This window comes from Amborella trichopoda, chromosome 1 (genome assembly GCF_054954075.1).
Source record: "Amborella trichopoda isolate Santa Cruz 75 chromosome 1, AtrichopodaSantaCruz75HAP2 v2.0, whole genome shotgun sequence".
Classification (NCBI taxonomy): Eukaryota; Viridiplantae; Streptophyta; class Magnoliopsida; order Amborellales; family Amborellaceae; genus Amborella; species Amborella trichopoda.
In genome coordinates, this window is record NC_142336.1 from 44,629,357 (window position 1) to 44,644,603 (window position 15,247).

At 38.0% G+C, this 15,247-nt stretch overlaps 1 protein-coding gene across 13 annotated transcripts in view; it reads left to right on the plus strand.

Annotated features, from left to right (window-relative positions):
* IPT9 (isopentenyltransferase 9) overlaps positions 1-15,247 on the plus strand; it is a 47,123-nt gene that overhangs the window by 22,513 nt on the left and 9,363 nt on the right. For 5 of the 13 annotated variants that reach the window (XM_088867251.1, XM_088867240.1, XM_088867248.1 and 2 more), the window contains 5 exons: positions 8,725-8,923; positions 9,801-10,026; positions 13,336-13,430; positions 13,699-13,793; positions 14,867-14,942. In XM_088867251.1, coding sequence (XP_088723377.1) covers positions 8,725-8,923; positions 9,801-10,026; positions 13,336-13,430; positions 13,699-13,793; positions 14,867-14,942 — 691 coding nt within the window. Of the gene's footprint in view, positions 1-8,683; positions 8,924-9,800; positions 10,027-13,335; positions 13,431-13,698; positions 13,794-14,866; positions 14,943-15,247 lie in introns of all 13 variants that reach the window. The other 8 variants (XM_088867278.1, XM_088867272.1, XM_088867274.1 and 5 more) reach the window with 3 other exon arrangements.

Consider the following 15,247-nt stretch of genomic DNA (forward strand, 5'->3'; position numbering starts at 1 on the left):
CCAAGAAGTATCTCAAAGAGATTATTTTCGATATCTTGGATCAATAATCTATGAGAATGGAGAGATAGAGCAAGATATTGCGCATAGAATTAGAGCTAGGTGGATAAAGTTGAGGTGTGCTTTTAGAATCTTACGTGATCATCGCATACCAATGAAACTGATGGGGAAGTTCTATAGGACGATTGTAAGACTAACTGTGCTTTACGGGATGGAATGTTGGCAGTCAAGAAGCAACATATCCATAGAATAAGTATAGTTGAGTTGAGGTTGATGAGATGGATGAGACAAAAGGATAGAATTAAGAATAAATACATCCGAGGGAACTTAGGGGTAAGCTCCAATAGGCAATAAAATAAGGGGAAGTAGAATTACGTAGTTTGGCCCATGTACAACGTCGACCTAGAATAACATTGGTTAGGAGGGTTGATTTGGTTCAAGTGAAGGCTCGAAAAAGTCAAGGGGAGGGTATTGGGCTTTTGTATATTTTAAAGGTCGTGAGAGCACTTCAGTTGGAGTGTGTTTAGTTGATTGCTAAGAGGTTAGGCGGTCTATGGCCCTAGTCATGTCCAAAACCCCTATCCTTGGGCATATGGCATTACTGTTGAGGGTTTCTAGAGGGTCATTCCTTGTTAAGGTCGGAGAGATGCCCAGGGATGGTTTGTAGGCCAGGAGAGCTTCGTGATCTCTTGTATGTAGATGTAGATCTGTGAGAACGAGGGCTCAATCTTCAATAAACTTTCATACAACATGTACACATGACGGCTGCATAATGATAAACAACCCTGCAAAGGGTACATGTACATGTGCATAAAGAGAGCATATAGTGATATGTGGTTGTGTCTTGCTGTTAGAAGAGAACTTGTAACCCATATTTTGAGACTGTGGTTATACTATTTATTGGCCAACTTTGACAAGCCAATCATGAGCCCTTGCATGAAACTATAGATCAGGGGTCTTGTTAGGTTGGTTTAAGAAGATAGTCGAGGATCACTGTTACTGGGTTGGGTGGAGTGCTCTGACAGTCACTTTTCTTTACCCATTGGTGCCAATCTGCTTCTAGGATTTTTTGCTTTCGACTTGAGAAATGTTTCTCTAAATTTTAAATTTTTTTTAGAATTTTGATAATTATTTTCAGCAGAGCATTGTACAAAGGGAATATCTTCAAAGAGACCATTTACCTTTTGCAAAAGGAGGTCACAATTATTCCCACTCATTAGATGTCAAATTGGATGGCTTGGGGTGAGTCATGAAGTCCAAGAAATTTTTTTTGGAACTTTGTGTCTAATCAATGACGTTCTTACAACCACCTATTTTGAAATCTAATATACAAGAATGATTGTGACCTCTTTGTATAAAAGGTAAATGGTCTTTTTGTAGACAATCCCTTCTAAAAATTACAGGGATAGTGGAGGGTGAAGTAGAACACGTGGGGGCCTTTGCATCCAGCCCATAGGTTCACCACAATCACATTTGTAGGGCATGGAGCCCATGGGGCCCACAAATCACACCTATGAGGTGGCACACCCCCTTTCTTGTTGTTTTTTTTAATTTTGTAAAAGGTGTTCTATTAAAGAAGGATATCTAATGTAATCTTTTTTTAAAAGATTATGTGACCTTATTTTGTGCGAGGAATATTTTGTTTTTGAAATGTCCTTTATATCTTAGACAAATCTTTTATCTTTTTTATTTCCTAGAATCTTGTGAGAGATAAGGGAAGTTCTAGAAGTTTATTTTTCATTGATCTTATCCTAGGTTAACTAGAAGTGGATAAGGTTCATAGCATGGTTTAAAAATACGGTTTGGTGACCCAGATTGCCTCTTCAGAAAAGCAGTTCGGATCGGCCGATCAATGGTCCGCATCAGCAATTCGTCTTAGTAAAATAAATTTTTTTTAAAAAAAAGGGAATAAAAAAAATTAAAAATAAAGTGGGACTGATTTTGTCAAAGAACCGGCCAACTCATGGGGGGAACCAGCCGGTTCTCGATATTTAATGGGGTCCGATTGGCCTGATCGATTCCCGATCCAGATCAGCCGGTTCTGATATAGATCATCGATTTTTAAAACCTTGGGTCAAAGATTAAGAGGATAAGGTTCCTAGATTCCTCTCTAATAAATGATAATCGATTCATGGGGTGGATAATTCAGATTTATTGATCTCACCTTAAAAATTACCAAAAATCCTATTGGTCATGATGAGTCATAACTTAGATTGGCAGGCCTAGAGCCCTTGAGGCCTATATAAGGAGGGAACCCCCCTCATTCTCTACACACCATCGAGCCTCTCTCTCTCTCTCCCCCCCCACCTTCTCCATGCTACCCTGCTCCCTCTTTGTTTGTCTCCTCTCTAGACACCAAAGGGTGGCACTCACTACCCTAGGCAGCTAGGGGTGACACGCCACCCAAACATATCTGGGAGGGGCACATCCAAGGAGTGCCATTTATGGCATGCCCTAGAGTGGTTAAAAAGGGGTTTTAGAAACCATAATCTTGTTTATGCCCTAGATCTGAAAGGTATTGCTTAAGGAAGCTTCCCGATTCAAAAAATTCAGCAAGGCCAATAGGACCAGAGTGCACCATTGGTCAGTAATCGGTGTGGGTTGTACGAAGTCATAAGGGGGTGACCCCAAGCAAAGTCAAGTAAGTCTTCCCAGCTCTCTAAGTTTATTTTCAGCCATTATTTTCAGTTTTATCGCAATTTGCAGGAACATTATTTGTATTAGAATTCTTAGTTTAAGTTTGTATTTAGTCCCTAGGTTTTGTCTATTCTATTTGGCAGTAAAAGGAAAAATCCTAGGTTGTATCTAGGGTTTTTTCCCCTGTTTATAACAGTGTTATATGGCACTTGTAAGTGCCCCTTGAATTTCAGATAGCCACTTCTTTTAGAGAACCCAAAAGACATGGATGGAAGTAGTGAGATAGATATGGTGACTCGTAGTCTGACCGAGGGTATAGCCTAATGGCGAACAAGATTTATATAACTGATCCCAAATAGTTGAGATGAGGCTAGGATGATGCTATGATTCTGATTGGATCCATGTGTGACAAACTACAAAAGAGCAAAGCAGTCCAATAAAGTGGTGTCTGCCTAGTGACAAGCCTAGCTTCTATGGCTCAGAATCCAATAGAATTTTAGGGAACAATGTTTTTGAACAATAATTCAACTTTGAACCAAAGCCCTAACTTAAACCCTATTTGTAACTTTCATTTAGACCTCCCAATCCTAGTTCTAATGTAACTAACTCCTAATTAAAATTTGACCCAAACTTGAAACTTTTGCCCCTGACAAAATAAATTAAGACAAACTTGTTTTAAGATAACCTTGAGAAAATACCCCAAGTTCTCGTAGGCATATCTAATGTCGAATGATCCATTTTGAAAACCGTGCTTAAGCACTCTGAGCTGAAATCTTAAGAAATTAGGGCTAAGAAATGCCTTCAAAGTCCTAAACATTGGACCTGGAATTTGCTTCACAAAGTCAGCATGCATCAATCTCCATCGTTAGAGAGAACTCCCGCTCTAGTTTTGTTCATTCATGAACTTCTTCAAAGCTTCTGCATCAATTATTTTAAGGGAAATAATGTATATATTCGTTATATTTACTATTATTACGGGATTACTTCCAAGTTTCCATTAGTACACCTATACCCATTTTTCATCATCCTAACAATTTGACAGAAATGCCCATTTTCGGTTTTTCAAAAACTGAAATGGGATTGAATTCAGTTTTCAAAAACCGAAATGTTCAAAATTTTTACACGAGAGATCAATTAAATCCCAGTGCAGATCAATTAAATCCCAAAATTTAAAGGAATTTAGAATAAAGAACTCAGTGAAGCTTCCAAAAGTCATTAAGAAACACAATTTCTTACATATTTCCCATGAAATTTCATAGTACACAAATTTGGGTAGTAGAGGTAAATCATGTGATATCACAATTCACTTCTTTCACAGTTAGACCAAATCCCTAATTTCACAAGGAGAGTGTGAGTAATGCAGTACTAGGAAGATTTTGAAAAGGAAAGCTTATAAAATTCCTCTGAAACCTAACCTTTTTCATAGATCTCTCTGACCTTTTGCCGTAACAGATCGCCCTAGCCGATCCTTCTCTGCATAAAGACCCTGAATCTTAGTGATATCTCGCTTCAAAGTATATGATAATTCAGAGGAAACAAGGCTGGTCAATGTGGATTCAAGGCATTCAAGCTTTTCAATTCCATCTCTGGTTCTCAAGAGCAATCGCATTGAGCTCTGATATAGATCAAGAGAGAGTAGTCTTGTCCTCCATTTCTAGACCAAAAATAATTGTTCCATGGAATTATTGAAGCTTGAAGATCGAAACCCTTGAAAAATGAGAACCCTAAAATTTCTAGAAGCTTGGTGAAAGAACCGTGAAACCTGCCGAGAAAAGAAGAGGATGGCACAAAGCTTGCAAAATGAAGTAGAAAACCTCATTTAATGGTTTGAATTGCGCTGTCCAACTCCGTCCATCCTTTAGATTGGACGGTGATGGCCATCTCCGACACGTCATTGAACCATGCTCTTAAAAACCAAATTTTGAATGGTAATGGCCATCTCTTTCCTCTGAAAATTTTGAACATTATAGTTTTTTTAAAACCTTTTTCAGTCTCATTTCGGTTTTTGAAAAACCGAAAATGGGCATTTTCGTCTTTTTTAAAAAATTATTAGGATGGTGAAAAAATGGATATAGATGTAATAATGGAAACTTGGAGATAATCCTGTAATAACAGTAAATATAATGGATATATACGTTATTTTCCTTTTTTTTAATTCTACTAAAATCCGCAAATTCTCTTACTCAAACTTGCCATCCCATTGGACCAAATACCTATTGTAGGAATCAAGACGGGTAGTAATGGTGTGAATGTCAAGAACCTCCTGGATCCAATCAGTAACCTGCTTAGGCATCTGCGCTTCCCACTCAACAGCTTCTGCAACAATGGCTCTCCATGATTTTCCTACAAATTAGAGACATTAAATATCCCTCTGGAAGCTCACTTTTGTAGGCATTACTGCCAATCTTCTGAAGCCCACGACATGTCCCAATATTTTTTGTATATGAGCTTGTGTTACGTACCACTAACATTCTTGCCTAAGGTACACCATCACTAAATCACCTTCTTTGAATTCTTTTTTGCTTTGGTGTTTATCAACATCACCTTGTACTTGTCATAACTTTCTTGAAGCTTCTCTAGTGAACCTCCTGGAGATGCTTAGCTATGGGTTCAGTGGCATATCTTACTCACACTTTCCCGGGCAGAAGCACCAAATCCAACACCTTGTTTGGGGATTGTGCGTATATGATATCGAATGGTGACTTCCCTATGAATTGATTGATTGTGCTATTATAGGCAAATTCAACTTGTGGCAAAATGTTATCCACTATGATGGCTTGTCTCTTATGAGGCTCCCCAATAGACATGCCATGCTTCTATTAACAACCTTGGTCTGGCCATCAGTCTGTGGATGGTAGGCATTGCTATATTGAAGTTAAGCTAACATCTTCTATAAAGTTAGCCAAAAATGACATCTATATGTAAAGCAATAGTCTTGGAAACTCCATGAAGATGAACCACCTCCTTGAAGAATAAATCAGTGGCATGTGTAGCATCAAGGATGTTCTTGCAAGGGATAAAATGTGTCATACTCAAGAATGTATCCACGATTACACACAGAATCCTAGCCTCTAGTCATGTGAGGAAGTCCACCATAAACATGTGGATTGATGTTTGTCCATGATACGGTAGGAATAGACAATGGAGAATATAAGCCAGTGTTATGCGATTGGTCGTTGGCTAATTGGTAAAGCTAGGGTTTCTCTCTCTAAGGAAGTCTCTCTCTATGCTCTAGGTTATGTTTCTCTCTATAGAATTCTCTACACCCTAAACCTAACAAATGATCTCCAACCTTCAAATGAATGGGCTTGATGCCTTTTATACCGATAGTTTGGAAATACCACCACATACCCCTAAACTTAGTTCCATCCATACCCATGGCATAGGGCCCATATTTCTTCATTCCAGCCCCCAAATGGGCGATCCATTGTTGTGAAATCGTAGAGCATCTCATCCCAATCGATTTGTGATGAATTTCAGCAAAACTTTCTTAAGATTTGAGGGAGTTTTGGTTCGTTTTGTGAATGGGTTTCCAAAGATCAGCTTTATATGCTTTTTTATACACATTTTTTCTTCATCCCGCCGGTTTCTCACTGGATTCTTTATTCCAATACTATGAAATAGAAGAGCTTGAACCCACAATTGTTTTGCATCAAAAATTGCTCAAAACTCACTTGTATTGAGTGAGTTAAGTTTTTAAAATGGTGAAAACAATGAGTTCAGCCACGTTCCAATAAGTCGGACAGAAATTGTCGTTGTTTTCACCCATCGTCACCCGGTTGATCGTGACAAGGTTATATATAAATATATATAGAAAGATTATCGAGTCATGAACCCGATCCACCAAATTTCATCGGAAAAGGCCTCCCGGATTGGGAAATATCATCGGAAGAGTGGGCATAGATCATGAATTTCAAGAACTTTATGAACAATGAAAGTACCCCAACTTCTATATAGCTTTCACCATCATTAGGCGTCGAGATGTCCTGAAAACACGCATCATCGGAAAGCCCTAGTCCAGTAGAACAACATACTCGATGCCTGACTCAAAACTCCATGGGGTTTGGAAGAAATCAGCACAGAAAAATTGTCTAAATTAGAGATTTTTGCAGATTTTTACCCACGGGTGAATACTAATACGAAGATTAACTATTGATAGTAAATCCCATCAAATGGTGTCAGAATGATGCCAAACTTTGTGTCAAGGGTTTTTGGCCACTTGCTAGCTTTTTGAAAGTTTTAGGCCAATTAGATGCCACTTCAAAGGGCCTCCTTTGTAAATTTCCCTCCTTTTCTATACTCCATCACCATGGACCATACTATTTGAAAATTAACTTGCCATATCTTGGTTCTCCTTCATCATCCTGAGCTGATTTTTGGGGAATATCTTGGGGTTATCTAGATCTATCTCTAGGCCCAATTTGGGGCTAATTTGCATTTGTCTTACCTTCCTTTGATCATGGTCTTTTATTAGGAGCTCCATGATAGATCTAGACCATAATGGATTTCAGAGCTCATGACATTTATTTGTAGGGTCCTCTGCCATCCAAAATGAGGATTTCTTGAATTTGGACCCATCATGCATCCATTTGGGGCCCCTTCTACCATCTTTCATATGTCCAACAGTTTTTTGGCGCATATGTTACTGGATTCCTGTCAGAACAAACAACCGTTCATATTTGTGACCCCTGGGCTGCTCTAGGTTGGCAATCATCCACCCTACCTATTAAGGGTTTGTTGGGTAGGATGAGACCCGAGTGCCTGCCCCTTAAGTTTCAAGCTTGTTGTGTGGTGCAGTTTGCATATAGGATACAATTTTGTAATCCATGTTTGACAAACTCGTGTTGGGGTGCTCTGATGCGAAAATGCCCGCAAACAGTATCATTTGGAAGTTTTATAATATACAAGTCTTTTTCCTCATCAATCAAGAAAAAGAATGTATGCATACCAATGCGCATAGAAGGTCGCTTTTCATGGTACAATTAGTCATACTAACTATTTGGATAAATAAGATTGTTGTTTGGTATATTTTTACTTGTCAATTATATTTCTATTTTATAAGCATCAACTTGCTATTGAGGCTGATAACTTCAAAGAACTACATTATGGGGTAAAACATTGTGATATTTTAAGAGATTGGCTCTCACTATTATATTTAGATTTTACTGTTTTTTCACTTTGTATTTCTATTTTACTCATACCCATAGAATGAGTATAGCTGAGATGAGAATGTTGAGATGGATGAGTGGAAAGACAAGAAGGGATAGAATTCGAAATGAATACATTTGGGAGAACTTAGATGTAGCTCCAATAAGCGATAAGCTGAGAGAAACTAGACTTAGGTGGGCTAGCCATGTGCAGCGCAGACCCAGTACATCATCTGTTAGGAGGTGCAAGTTGGTTCAAGTGGACGGCTCAAAAAGGGTAAAGGGTAGGTCCAAACGGACATAGTTAGAAGTAGTGAAAAAAGATATGGGGACTTATAGCCTCATTGAGGGTATGACCTTGATGGAGTAGAATAGCGGATCGGTCGTCGTGTAGCCGACTCCAAATAGTTGGAAAAAAGCTCTAATGATAATGTTTTCTTAATAGATAAAAAGGTGAGGGCCTTAAACTTCCCCTTAACCCGTCTGAAGCCCGAGTAAAAGAGGGGGATTGCGTTATGTAGTCAGCTAGTGTAAAACTTTGCCACATCTTATCATGAATCCTAAACCTATATGGGGAGAGTGGAGCAACAAGATTCATATAGCCAATTGAAAATCATTAAGATAAGGCTTGGATGATGATGATGATGATGATATCTTAATAGATAAAACTGGTGACTCTCAAATTGGTATTGTGTTTGATTGATCTTGAAATCATAGTCTCCAATTTTCACAGTTCTTTCTGTGACCATGGAGACTAAACCATGAACACTCATTTTACTATGTGTATTGGACCTGTATTGTTTGGTAAATGTGGTCTATGATATTTTGTAAATTGGTTGTCTAATTCTCTCTACAAAATTGAAACAAGCGCTTTCTTAGTCTTGTACACCTATCTCTGTCAGGTTCATAATGATATATTTTTCTGCTATTGGAACATGAGAAGGTATATATATGGCAAGCCAAAAGTGCCAAAGGCATCTCCAGAGATTGCTTCTGAAGTTGACTCAGAACTCATGCTTCTACAGAGGAATGGGGAATGGGATGCTGCTGTGCAACTGCTAATTAAGGCAGGGGATTCAAGAGCTTGTTATTTGCCTTCTAATGATTGGTATCGCCTCCGACGTAGTCTTGAAATTATCAAGGTACTCCATTTTCAGCTCGTCCTTGATTTTTATTTACATTTTTTACTGGACAAGCACAATGTTTTACAATTCGGCCCACCCTCAATGCCTAGTCAGCACCTTGAGTAGGGCTAAGGCCCTAGGCCCCATGTCGAGGGGAAGGCAGGAACCTAGGGCAGGTGGGCCTCTAGGTACCCACCTCGGTGGCCAGGCACCACCTAGGGAGGCACCTTGGCCTCAACATGTGTTTTTGTTATTGTTGTCATTGTTTGTGTGTGTGTGTGTGTGTGTGTGTGTATGTGTGTGTGTGTGTGAGAGAGAGAGAGAGAGAGAGACCGGACATCTGGAAGGCATCTCTATTAGGTATTGTACTCTTGAAAGCCTCAATATTAAATGGATAAAAGAAATGGAATTTGAGTTCAAACTTTCATCAAGCATTGGTGGGTATCTCTCTCTCCAATGCAAAGTTCAAATTGCCCCATGTACCCTCTAATTACACACTAGATTTTATTGGAACTCTTGGAGGGCATTTCTCTCTCATACACATGCAAATTCATGTTGCCGCATCTCTCTCTCTCTCTCTCTCTCTCTCTCTCTCTCTCTCTCTCTCTCTCTCTCTCTCTCTCTCTCTCTCTCTCTCTCTCTCTCTCTCTCCTTTGGAGCCCCTCAATCATGAAGTGCCTGCCTAGGTGGTGCCTTCGACCTTCTAAAACACTGGACAAACATTCTTTTTATTCATGGTTGTGAAAATAACATTATGTAATAATCAGATACAAACAACCAACATTTATACTATGTGCTCAGATACTAGTTGTAAGGTCCACAAAAATTAAATTTCGTTCAAACATCAGATGTTATGGCCTTGTTGTTAACACTAACAAACTTCATTTCATCTCAGGCCACAGGATCTCCGCCTTCTGCTTTTCATAATCCATATGATTATTTTAGAAAACAATTGGAATCAAAAGCATCAGATCCCTTTTGTGATAGTATTTCTTCTGCTGACGCAAGTGGAGAAAACCTTTTCGAGAACTTGGATTATGAGTTCTTGTGCTTTTTCCTTTCATGTCCAAGGATGGATCTTTATAGACTAATTGACTTGCGCTGTGAGGAGATGCTTAAAGGTAGTCTCTATTTCAGTTTAATTTAGAGTGAACTAGTGACTAGTTCCCTGCTCACTAAAATCCATTTATTTTTCAGATACTGTGTTTGTTTGATATGTCATATTTACATCCTTGAAGTGGTTCCACGAATAGAATTATTCACATCATAGTTAATATACATAAAATCAGTTGAGAATAGCCTTTGTTATGGTTCTTGTGTTTCGTCCATTGGTTTAAGAATGCAGACCTATGTAATAATACTTCATTTGATAATCATGAGTTTCTATACTGCATATTGTTGTGGGCATCATGTTAAGTGCAAAGGTCGTTGTGATCCATTGAACTTAGCTGAACCAATTGCCCATGCATATGTAATGACAAGTGAATCAAGTCTGGCTTTGATGCAATTCTAATTTCTTCAGTATTTTGAGTGGCAGTTTGGCATTATTGATCTCAAGGATACGTTACCAACACTCAGGCCTGAATACAGATTTACCTTGCATATCAGTGGGTTTTATCTATTTGGAGCCTTGTTAGGATCCACGATAATGTGCCCATAGTTCTTTAGATGCTGCACACTTTTTAGAATACCTTCGCCAACATTTTGGTTAGTAGACCTAGAAACAGTGGGCCTCTGGCCCCACTATTTGTCCCCTTTATTGAGAAATGACCATTTCTGCGGCCAAGCTAATAAAGGAGAAATAGCTGACTTCATATGAAAGTAGTTTAGAAAACCTCTGTGAAATACCCAAGAAAGGCTATAGTGAAGATAATGATTGTCCATCTATTTTCGGGATTGGGGTCGGGGCATCAGTGGTTATGGGAGCAAGTGCCTCAACCTAACATCCTAGGATCAATTCCCACCACTAAAACTTGAGAGAGAGAGAGAGAGAGAGAGAGAGAGAGAGAGAGAGAGAGAGAGAGAGATTGTCTATCTATTTCCTTGGCTTTCTTGCAAGTCACACATATGTGAGGGTCTGAAAGCATCCATGCTTCAAGCATCATCTGTTATCACCATCATCATCAACATCATTGTCATCATCATCTTCATCATAACATAGTAAGTAGAAGCTCTGGCTGGATGCTGTTTTCCTTGATCCTTGCTGTACATTGATTTAGCAGAAAAAAAATTTCTGATGGTTCACCTTCCCAATCCCCAACATCAGTAACATCATCTTGCTTGGTTCACATCATGATCTGGAAGAACATGGAGCAACTCCATTTGGTAACGTATGTCATCCTATGCCATCCAATTAATACTATTGATGATCCTAGTAATGGTCTTCCACCTGATTATCAAGAGGTGCTTTCCATCACCAAGAAATAATTGAAGGAACTAGCCAGAATCGCGTTATGCTTCTCCCTTCAAAAGCTGGAATAGTTCCATCAGCCACGAAGCTTGATCTATAAGGGTTAGGCTTCCCTAAAGCTGCATTCCAATTGCACAAACTTCTATCCCTACTTTATCATTTACCTCCTCAAATATCATTTCCTTTTTTATCATATGGCAGTCATGGAATCATCTTTCCAATTTATTACCACTCATGTATCAAAGTATTTAAGAAGCAGATCACTATTAATGACTAAAACATCTGAATCCCATTTGCTTGTGTTTTTAGTCATACAAATGTTTTTCACAATACCTGATGAATATTCTCTAAATTTTCCGTGCACTACCTCTTAAAGAGGAATGATAACAGAGACTATTGCTTGAATCAATTGGATTTTCTTTCGGGCAACGATTTCTATTGGAGCAATCTCTCCACTTCTACTCCCATTCTCACTCTCACAATACGTACACACAAAAAAAAAGGTCCTTTTATGTTCTTGAAAAGTGCTAGAATCAGCAGCTATTCTCTTTGAACCTTTCAATTGTTAAATTTTAACGTAAAACCATTATGCCTATGCCCTTAAATTCTATTCTTGAGACTTTTACTTTACTAGTATAGTTCTATTCGGAACGACATTCTTCATAACTATCGATTGTTCGCCACTCCTTCAGGTCAAAAAATTTCATAAGAACAACTCCCCAGCCTTACAATGAAAAATGACTTACAACATGGCTACAACCAGATTGAATGGGTTCCCCATGAAATTATGGTTTCTTATTGATGTTAAACAACTCTTTCATTATGTAAACAGGAGGTTCTTTGAAAAAGGGAAGTTATATGACCAGAAAATTTACTGAATGCCTCCAAGTCCAAATGAATGCTGTAATGGACCATTAGATACAAAAAATGCCATAATTGTCGTTGTTACGACCGAAACATTCCTCAGAAATAGATGATATTATCTGAAATATTGAATAGTGTAGGCTGCCTTTCTAGGAGCTTGTATTCTTTTCTGCTAGCTGATGGCACAAGATGCCCTCAGCTAGACCAAATTGTTATATTCTTTGATATCAACAAAATTATTTACTTTGAACCTCTGGGGAATAGACATTCAACATTTCTGCTCTCCAGTGGCCTTGGTAAGGATGGAGAAAAAGTCCTATTGATCTCTGATGACTAATTCATGTTCACGAAATGCAGTAGCATCATTCTTATTTTTGATGATCTCAAATCCAAACTTTGAAAGTATGAGCGTCCATTTCGCATTTCAACTCCTGACATACAATACCTGTTGGCAGTGGAAATACCATTGGAACCATTATCAACCCAGTTTACCATATTGGATTCAGATGACGATCTTGTGGCCAAGCGACATACTGTGCAAGGCACAGAATAAAGAAATGATGGACAATTAGCCTTACCCCACTATGTTCCGCATTGATTATGTTTTAAATGCCACAATATATCTATTGTTAATTCATTTTGATACATTCTGATATATGATTATATGTTAAACAAATTTCAGAATGTAATTTTTCAGATGAATACATTTATCGAAAGAAAAAAAGCCATGCATATCTATGTGTATGTCATGCATGGATGCAAGTGTGTGCATCTCTGCCCTTTCATGCATTCTTGTAAATGTGAATGTTCATGACTGCATATTGGACTCCCTCCACAAGTGCAGCTGATCATGACTTCAATGATCCACACGTGCTTGTGTTGTGAACATTAGTGAACCCATTCTCCCTAAGCATGGCTTTTCATTTTCAGTGTATTCTGTCTCTTGGGTCACTTAGTATCATTTTCATTGTGTTTCAATGTTCATTATTGTTTCGAGTTCATTTGGGTTTCTGCTAGTGCCCTTTCCTTTTCAATTTTCATTGTTATAACATGCATGTAACTTGTAGTACCATAAAGAAATAAATAACCATTATGAGGAGAACACTTGTATTACAATCAGATTTTGATATGTAATTCAATGTCACATTAATCACAGAAAGTCAGGGAATTTTGTTTGAGGCCTCATGGCTTCTTGATATGGGTCTTCTTCCTAACACCAATTCAGCAACTCGGGCAATTGGCTATCGTCAAGTATGCAACTTTCTTCTATTAGCTAATACTTTTTTTTTTGTTTTTCTTGTTTTGGTTTGGGGGGGTTGTCGGGTCTGTGAATTATCATCTCTGGAGCTGCTAAAAGTTATATCAATCTATAAGATGTGGACTATACCTATTTACTATTTGGCTAATTTCGTATATCTTTTAAATCTCTCTTTGTTGTATTTTTAGGATTGTTGATTGCTAACTCTTTATGTCAGACCATTGATGCTACTTTTTGACTTTCCATATCAATTTTGTGCAGTCCATGGAATACTTGTTAAACTGTAGACAAGACGGGGGTAGGAGCTCTGCTGGTGAATTCATGGCTTTTTTATCTGATTTCCAGAAGGCATCCAGGTTGGGCCATTGACCTATTTGAATATTGATGTATTCCTTATTTGTAATTAATAATTAATGTGATAATGAGGTATTTTTTTGTTTCTGACTGTATTCTCTATATATTAAATTACTGTCATATAATAAAGAGTGATTTTATGGAAGTTAAATTATGCTGAACGCTTAATATCTTAGTTTAGTTACTGGGAGTGACCAACATGGTGGCAATCCTGCTTTCACGGAGCAGGATCACAGTCCTATTTCAGTCCTATGTTGGGGGGAGCGCAATCCCAAGTATTTGGATCGAGCCATCTAATATTTATTACATTTTTTAATAGGTTGAAAGAAAAGACTGGATTAAATTAAATCCAATCCAAATTTACGTTGATGAAAGGAGTCTTTTGTTGGCTATAACGTCGTTAGTGAATAAGATTTGAACTTCCTGGGGAGTCATTTATCCATATTGCTGTTTTTGCCCATCTGGTTCCTTTTTTTGGGAAAGGGAATTGGGGAAGTTCTTTTTTTGGGTGAAGGGAATTTTGAAGCTTTTTTAAATGTGCAACAAGTATTGCTGTTTCTTAATGATGTTGGGTTGATATGTGGTATGTATTCCTTGACAGATATGATGTTTAGTCTAAATGAGTTCTTGTAGGCTGTGAAACACTGATATAACCTGCCACAATTTTAATCATTTCAATGAGTCTGGAGTCTGTTTTTATATGGTAAACCTAGAAACTTAGAACAAGGCACCATAAGACACTTAAAGTCTCCAACAAAGGTCTTTCCACAGTTTCAATTTTATCCATTTATCTGGAACAATCTATCAATTGTGGATTTGAGGTGACCATGTATTGTAATAGTTCATGTGGAGAGCATCGGGAATCTCAGTTGATCCAGATTGAACCGTTGAAAGCTTATAATAGGCTTTTTAAATAAAAAAATTTATTGCGTTTGGGACGTTTCCCTGTGTTGCATGACAAACAGAATAGTTATTTTCCTTTATTTACTTGTTTCACAATGTTCCCGTAAGTTTTCCTACATTAGAAACTTGAGGATGACCTACTGAGTCAACTCTTTTCTTATACTAATTTCAGAAATTTTGCAAAAAGGCAAATGACATGGTTCCGCAATGAGCATATCTATCAGTGGCTTGATGCTTCGAAACCAATGGTGAGAACTTCCGATCATATTCGGGTTTTCTATTCATTACTAGACTTCAAATTACAGGAGTAGATGATATTCATATGGCATATTTCCTATGAAATTCAGGTTTCTATATGTTCATGCCTAGATAATATTTTCATGGATTTATACGGGACCGCCACAATGAGTCGACAGGAATATACCTTGTTATGGTATTGGAGAGTTTTGACATTAGGGAAGTATAATAAAAGAGATAAATGCTACTTTGTGACTATATTATTGAAGTGAGTACGACACAAATCAAAACTTTCAAGCCACCGATCTGTTTGACG